Genomic DNA, 8,767 nt, shown 5'->3' with positions numbered 1-8,767 from the left:
AGGAGCCTCATGGATCCCCATTTTTCTCTCTCACACTGAAATCAATAACAAAACCATCATTAGTTTTCATTAGAGGAGAGAGAGAGACATTCCCAGAATAAATCAGCGTGTATCTGCAAGAACCTACATAATAACACCAGGAGATGTCAATCACTTTATCTGACTACCTGAACCACTATTTTTAATCTCAAACATCATAAAATGCATTAAACTTTACCCACACAAACCAGCCTAACGAAAACATAGCAAATTTGTGGAAGTGAAGGTGGGAAATGAAAGCATCTGCAGAAGCTTCCCACATTTTACATGGTTCTGGTATGACTGCCAACACTTACCTGCTGAGCATCTTTGCTAACACGTATCCATACTGACACTCCTAAAATAATGGAACCACACAGCTGCAATGGAAAATAAAGAATATTTAGAAATATCTGCAATTTTAGATTAACATTCAGCATAGAAATTGCACCAGATGCTGAAAAATCTGAAATCATTTGTTTGGCAAAGTGAAAGAAATATGAATTGCTGGAGCATAGAATATTGATTCATATCCAGGAAACTTCATAAGAGTAGTTAAATCTTCAGCTATTCACCAAATCCCTGATGTTTCTATCTCAGAGGAGTCCACATTTCCTTGACAACTTATACATGTGGTTGGGAAGCACACAGAAATTCTGTCAGATGAGAGAGAATTATAAATTGATGTAGTATGTCCGTATCATGGCTGTAAAGAACACTATTTCTTGTGTAATGGTAACACATGAGATTTGATAAGCGATGTTTGTATAAATGTTGTTTCTAGAATTATCAGGACACATATGTAAAGATATATTTTCAATGATAAAACTATCAGGAAAAGTTCAAAGTAAAATCTTTCTGATGTTTCTATAGCAACAATATGTGGCCATCTCCAAACCTTAGAATATTCCTCCTGTACTATTTCCCTTACAAGATGTTGAAGTTATGGCAGATGAATCCCAGGTCCTGATGCATTCCCTAATCACTAGTTGCCTTCCTGTTTCATTGATCATTGAGGTACCATTCCACAATGCACCCGTCACTTTTTTCCTCACCTTGTCCGTGATGATTCTTACACAGAATTCCTCTTTGCTAAGTATTGGGACAGGTAATTAAGAGGGTAATCAGGTATAAGGATTGTGCCTGTTCAGAGAACTGGTAGGAAAGAGAGATCACTGAGGACCAGAGACTAGTTAGATTTAAAACTATCTTTCTGTATGTCATTAATACTTAGGTTATAGATGGCTCTGAATATTGTTACGAGCTTCCCATGAAGACAGGGACTTCTCCTAACCTTTTAAAATTGAGTTATTTTTATATGTTCTAGATAATTTTTCTTAAAAAATACTTTTCCCGCAAAAGGTTTCATACAATTTTCAGCATCAAAGACCATAATGACTTTGTCAGATTATTTAATATGGAACAGAGCCAGCACTCAGACATGAGTACCACACATTTTCCTGGTATATGTAAAGCTCCTATAAGTACATTTTAAACATGAAAAGGAAAGTTGTGCAATTGATGACAGCTACATCATGTTATCATATTTAACCAGAACTCCCCACTGAAACCTTCTGAATCCCATGGAATCTGCCCAGAAACGGATGGAATTATATGACTCCATATTATATTCCTGCTCAGCAGCATCATGTGAGCCATGTGGCTGTGCAGCAGACAACAGGGGCTTGCTAATCCAAACATTTCCATTAAAGCAGCTATTGCTACAAATCCAGACCGAATTTGGCCCCCTATTTATTGAATAGGACCTCCCCTAAAAATACACTGCAGAAGTGAAAGTAAATGTAGCTGTATGTACAGGAACTTAGGAATCAGATGGGAATTCTACAGTATCTATTTCCTTCATTCAAAAAAAGACACAACCTTTATAAATACAATTTTTTAGGAAGGTGTACATATTTTAATTATAAGAATAAGTTTGGTTTAGGCTGACAAAAATGCTGCAGGTCAGTAAAATCTTAATGTTTGGGTTTTTTTTTTTCTGTTTATTTTCATAATATACAAGGTGTAGCAGAACACGTAAAGAAAAGTTTTGAAATAACAAATCAAAATTGTGTGCTCCCAGAGAGTCCAAGTAGAACATTTCAAGTTTTCTGGAATACTCCATCCTAATTATTAAGTTTTCTTAAAACTCGACTACAGAAAGTTTCATTTCAGGAAATTTCATTTTTTATGAAACAGTATTTTCCAATGGAATAAAAAGTTTATTTGAAAAGTTTCTCACCCATTTTCCCAAAAGTGGATGGCTGTCATCATTTTCCCTCATCATGGTCTCATAAATTGATCAGAACCAGAACCCTCAAATTCAATAGGTTTGTCTCTTCTCTAGCCCTTCATTCTTGGTGTGATGAAGAAATACAGCCTAGTTAAATTAGTATCACCTAGATGAGCCTGCTGTGACTGTGGACCAGCAGTATATCAGGAATCTTTACTTCTCAGACATGGGAATAGAAATCCTATAGAGAATTCCCTCCACTGCACACACTTTTCAAGCCACAAGTTTAAGGGTATCAAGGGGAGTTTTCTACAAGGTTGTTCAAGTTCAGGAAACCATTTGCCTGAGATGCCTGAAATGAACAGTTCTGGGAAAGTCCTACAGAGAATGAGGTCTATGTCTCAACATAACTGCTAAGTTTGTGTTGCTGCTTTCAGTAACGGAGATGTTCAGATGTGGGATATGGTGAAGGGGCCACTTTTGTTTTAGATGGGACCAGAAGTCTGATCTCAACAACAGAGCAAGTATTGCTCTGCCACTAATTGGGTTGCCTCAAACTAGGATCAAACACCAATAATCAGTGCAAAGAAAAGGTAATTCTACACCTTTGCATGATGTGGACTAGCAGAGTGACAGAATGAGGAAGGCAGCAGGTGAGAATGAATATCCTGCATGCTCTAAAAAAGGGAAATAGGAAAAAACTGACCTATTCATCAGGTTCAATGCACAAAACACAAAACTGACTTAAGGATTAATTTAAGGACTGTTAAAAGCTCCATATAGGTACCCAGCTCCAACACACAGACCTTCAAAAGCCCATGTTCAACTTTCTTTCACCAAACTGGGAGGATTCAAAATCCTATGGGCACACTGGAGCCCAGCATGGGGCTCACGGGGCTGTAGATTCCCAGGGAAAAAACATTTAAAAAGCCAGAGCCACTTTGCAGAGCTAGCTTAGACTTCTCCAGGGCTTACACACTTAGTCCTATACTGTAAAAGCTGCTTAGAAAAAGGCATCAGAAGGCTAGAAAGACCATTCCCAGTTCCCCCAAGATGAGACACTCCCAGACAGATTGCAAAAGGCTTAAAATGAAAGGACACTGGGTAAATATGCAGCCACTGCTCTTACGTAGTTAAGGATAAAGTCACATGCATTTTCTACTATCAGTTTAATTTTCCACTTGCCAACTGCCTTGGGCACCTGAGAGAGCAACTATGGAACCAGTGGTTGCAAAGATATTACTGTTACCTGTACTTAACTACAGCAATTTAATGATTTCCAGGAATTAGAGACAGGAATGTGAATCAAAGAATTCAGCTTCATTATACTCCATCAGCCTATATTCCTGTTTGCACCACATCTGTTTTTCCCCATCTTGACAGTCCTAAACACGTCCCTTTAAAATAAATACCTATATCTGCATTCCTGTCCTCCTCTGCCCCATCAAAGCAGTGACATGCTCAGCAAATTAGGTTTTTCCTACCTCTGCCATAAAGATAGGTTCAGAAAGTTTGTTTCATGCCTGCTTGTGTCCTGACCTTTCGAGACTCCCCCAGGGATCACATCATGTGTTTTTTCCTAGGAAACCCATGCTGTCACTGGAGGCTTAGGCGTGGGGCATTACTCACGTTTGTTCTAGAAGTAGTTCAGAGCTTTTCTAATACTAATCTAAGACTGTGTTTTAGCTTGTGGCAAATACAGTTGAATGTGAACAGGAAAAACTTCCTGAGTGGCAGGAATTTCAAGTCAGAAACTTATGGACTATTTTGAGTACCGTTGCAGAAAAACTTTGACATAGATAGATGTCACATATCTTGCCTTGATGGAGGTGGAGAATGAAGAGGGGGGAGGCAGTCCAAACCATCACTGGCCTGTCAAGAATTTCATTCTGAGGTTCACAAGCAATCAAATAATTTTGCTAATTCTTCTTATTTTGGCTAGCCACAAATTTTCCATGGCTACTGTTTGTGGTCCCTGTAGAATGGTATCACCTTTTCACTTGCAAAAAATCCCTTGAGGCAAAGCCCATAATGTGGGCAGTAGTTCCACTTCTGGTTTCAGTGAACCTCTGGTGAACCTAACAAATCTCTGTCAGGAAAGCTGACAGCGAGGTTGAACCATGAGAGAAATATTCTTTAACTCAAACCTTTCCAGAGCTTCCAGGATTTGAAATCCTTACAAACAAGTTGAGATGTGGTTAATAGACAAATCCAGTTCAAACGACACCCAGAATTCTGCCTGCTGCCCTGTGTTCTATCTGCCTTGAAACAGCTATTGACAGTGATGCCAGCCCATCCCATTTTACAAACAGTTACTGTCCACCACCAGAAATTAATTATGACACTGAACATAAAGCAAAGAACCATAAGGAAGGATATGAAATTTCCATGTCTTCTGTTGCTTTTTAAGGATTGTGTCAATTAAACAAGAGAAGGATGTATCACAAGTGGAGATTCTGTTATCTTCTGACTGAAATGAGTGATGTCCCTTGACATGAGGAGCACAATACAGGCAGGGAGACAGACTCGTGGCTGGTCTACTTCTGAATGTGAAGGGAAAGTTATGTTGAAGGAAAAATACAAAGAGGAGGACAAAAGTTAAAGATATTCTGCCCTCCCTGATTTAGAATTGTGCTCTGGTTCCACTTATGCTCTATTTTCTCTACGGCCCCTTCAATTACAGCATTCAGCTAATGTTGAACACATTTCATGCATCACTAATAACAATTTAAACACTAACTTACCCAGAATATGAAGTTGAAGATGAACATGGAGTACTTCATGCAGCTGCTTACACCCGCCATTTTCAGCAAACTAAGACAAAAACAAGCACTGCAGAAGAAGCTTTTCTAAGAGTTTGACCTCAATAAAAATGTTGTTCCTGTGTCTTCAGAAAACCTTTCAAACCATGTAAAATACACCATGCTCTGCTGCTGGGAGCAAAAGTTGTGACCAAGGCATCGACAATTATTTAAATAGTTCCTATACCACAGGTAAATATTAACCAAAGCATTGGGGAAGCACTACCAGGTGTTATCTCTGAGTCTCCAGGCTTTTATTGTGTCTTTGTGATTTGTACTTTTTGTATGGCCCTGTTAGTCTTGTCCTACGCCTGAAAAGCAAACAGGTAATGCAGCAAAAGTCGTTGTTTCATAAGGAAGAGAGCATAAAAATATGTTACTGACCTACTTTAAGAGGTGGAAATTACTGCATTTATTAATGCCTTGGAGTTACAGGGTTTACTCTTACTGCCCACTGATCGTTGGCATAATTCATTTGGTCGTGTTCACCCTTCCTCTCCAGACGTTTCACTGGTGTAAAGGGATTGATCTCTGTTCTCCTGGCAGAGCAGTGATTAGGAATCTGCCACCATTTTCTACCTCTCAGTGTCTCCTTTCCTTTTCCTCACCAAATCAGGACTCCAGGAACCTGAGCACTTTGGTGCACAAAGCATCCTGCTGTGCAGGTTTCCAAAAATGTTGTGAACCCCAGCACAGCCATCAGAGTTCTGGCATCAGATGCACGTTACCTCTCAGCAACAGGAGCTAGATTCATCCCAGCAGACAAGGTAATAAACCTGTTTCATTATTTTTGTTTTATGTCTTGTTTGTTTTCTTTTGTGCTCTTCAAACAAGGAATCTCCAGGGGAGAGTAAAGGTATCATTGCTCTGGTTTTTCTATCAGCCCACTTTCTGGAGTAGCCCCGTATAGCAGACTTTTGGAGGAATAAAAGTCAGACACACATTCCCAAGAGTTCATCATAAAAAAAATAAATAAATAAAAAAGAACCTTTATTTTGCAGGTGAGCGCAAAGGATTTAAACATGAGAGATTAAGGACATGCTGGACCGAACTGATTTATGAAGCTCCTTTGGCCCAAGTCCATATTTCAGTCTTCACTGTCAATTTCCATTCTTCAATTTCACTGTATTTGGAAAAAAAAGGGAAAGTGTTAGTATATAACACACCTGTAGATGGTGACAAAAAGGTGTAACTTAGAGCCTGGCTTTGCAGGATCCACCAAAACAAAATCTATTCTACCTTGAAAACAACTTCCTCCTGATGCTGTCTGAACAAGCTTGTAAAGAAGGTGCGGTGTTGTAATCTCCCAATTTGATTTTACTAATTATGTTTAAATACACACAACCAGTCCCATTTTTATGAGTGGTTCTACATATGCCTTTGACTTTCTGGGCTCCTTTCTGGAGCAAAAAGCTTTTTCTAACTCTAGGACATTGGCTGCCTTACTAGCTTATTTCACAATATCCACCCTGAATCTTGAGAATGTTCCTAAAAATAATTGTGCTCATGAAATACAGATTTTTTAGGGACTGGGAGAAACAACTGTGTGGTATGGTTTAGATCTAAAGCACTCAACAAATAAGTAAGTTGAGAAATGTGGGTGTCATTATGGAGGGATGCCATAGCCACAGATGAATCATGAGAAAAGTTTAAAGGACCATTTAAAATTGTATGAAAAGGGCCATGAAGGGTAATAAGAGAATCACAGATGACATGGATTTGAAGAGATAAGTGTGCAATCACCCCACGCATTGCTGTAAATTAAGTTTATTATAAGCAGAGTTCAGAAACGGCATTTTGTACCCAAAACTACACAGTTATAAATCTTCACGATGAGTAGATACTCATTTGAGAAGGCCTGAGCTGTAGCACTGTTGTCTGTGAGATGTCACAGACGAGATGTCAGAGATGTCTGAAGGGAACCGTGCTAGGGCTGTACTCATGCAGGAAGTGAGGGGGAGTGTTCACACACACAATGACCCCTCAAAAAATCCCGGTGTGCAAGGACCTTTCACATGCAAGAGGCTCACCTCCTCTTCTTCTCTCCTGTGCTTTTCTGCACAGTATTCTTGGATTTTGGGCAGGTAGGGAGCTGCCCTGGAATGACTCCTGGAGTCACACACAGCCCCAGGCCTGTCTGAGGGCAGAGAGCATCACAGCATCTCTGGACCCTTCTCTGGACTCCATCCTCAGGAGATGTAAGACCAGGACAGCTGAGTTTCTCATTCAGTCTTGGAAATTTAAACAGCTGAAGATAAATAGGATTAGATCAGAAACCTGTTTTCACATACAATTTTATGGCTGTGGATGTTCAATAAATTTGCCAGAACTTCTGGGATATTTTTTTTTAGGTTTGTTTGTTTGTTTTTAAATATGCCTATTGAATGTTAACCACATGCAAGCTCTAGTTAGATCCCAGCTCTTCCTAAACCTTGAAGAATCTACCTGCATTTTTTATGTTTACTGATCTCTTTGGAAAAAGTGAAAATAGATTTTCTTAAGACCTGATAGATGCTCCTTTTCTAAGACAGCAAATACAAAATAATGTCAAAGTTACATACATTTCCTAGTGGGTTTCCATTGTGCTAAACAAGTCTTCTGAACATAAACTGAGTATCTGAATTTACTACAATACCCACATGTTTCATAGCTGTGCTTAAATATATGCCAAGTAAAAATGTATCATCTAAGATTAAAAGCAAACAAGCAGTTGCCATTCAGGGACAGATTTTCTAGTTAAATCTTCTGTATGAGTTGATGATTTCTGATTTCCTGGCCACACAGTGGTTTTTTATATGTCTTGGAGAAGAGGAAAGCCACAATTATGGCACAGATTACATTTGCAATTGTACTTATTTGCAGTAAGTATGAAGGTCATGCAGATAATTGCAGAGGCTTATGAAGGACAGCAATGGCATGGGAAAACTTGCCACTAATTGGTTGCATGTGAAATTGCTCCTATTACCCCTCCACTATGTAGTTGCTCAGCTATGCCTGTTTGTGCCACAGAGTGCTCAAAAGCTTTTCCCAGTAAAGAAGTTGTAAAGCTCCATGCATCACTGTGCCTCCTTACAGAGGAGGAGGGTTATCAGTACTCAGCCTGGGTGCAGCACAGGGTCGAGGCCTCTGACGCAGCACATGCACCATGACAGGGGAGCTGTGATGACTTGCTGACTTTGCCCAGTCTGTCACACCAGACACCAGAGAGGGAGAGGCATATTTTGGCAGAAAAAAAAATGCCAGTATACCTGTAGTGAACCTGGAGCAAAGCATCTCCCCTTTGACACTTCCCAAGCAGCTACATTGGTTTTATAATGCTTTTATCTTCCTTTGCCTCTGAGCCTTTTCTCACTGTGAGTCTTTTTCTTCTTTTTTTCACAACCTCCTTTTCCCTTTGAGAGGTGCCTCTCCACGGTCGGACTGCGACCAAAGCCCCATATCGGATGTGTAACGAGTCATACATTCAGGTTCAGACTTGAAAAACGGGTTTGTCCTGGATAGCAGCAAGTTCTTTGAACAGTCAGATGTGAATAGTGGGTAATAAAAGTTTGTTTCCCATTTGGAATCTCTGCTCAGTGCAGCAAAAAAAAAAACACAACAGGAAAGACTATAGGTAAGGTAAGAACTATATTTAGTGTGGAGCTTTCAACCTCAGACAGATCAGCAGATTTCTGGATCTGCTGAAATACTAGGGAGAACATATTTAAACTGTGCA

At 39.6% G+C, this 8,767-nt stretch overlaps 1 protein-coding gene across 1 annotated transcript in view; it reads right to left on the bottom strand.

Moving 5' to 3' along the window:
* The window catches only part of TSPAN8 (tetraspanin 8), a 14,419-nt gene extending 9,364 nt beyond the window's left edge, over positions 1-5,055 (bottom strand). The window contains exons 1-2 of the mRNA XM_009997718.1: positions 4,996-5,055; positions 336-398 (exon numbers count right to left, since the gene is read on the bottom strand). Coding sequence (XP_009996020.1) covers positions 336-398; positions 4,996-5,055 — 123 coding nt within the window. The remainder of the gene's footprint in view (positions 1-335; positions 399-4,995) is intronic.
* Positions 5,056-8,767: the final 3,712 nt, after the last annotated feature.

Source organism: Chaetura pelagica, unplaced genomic scaffold (genome assembly GCF_000747805.2).
Source record: "Chaetura pelagica isolate M959 unplaced genomic scaffold, ChaPel_1.0 scaffold314, whole genome shotgun sequence".
Taxonomy (NCBI): Eukaryota; Metazoa; Chordata; class Aves; order Apodiformes; family Apodidae; genus Chaetura; species Chaetura pelagica.
This window is presented reverse-complemented; position numbering and strand designations above follow the sequence as displayed.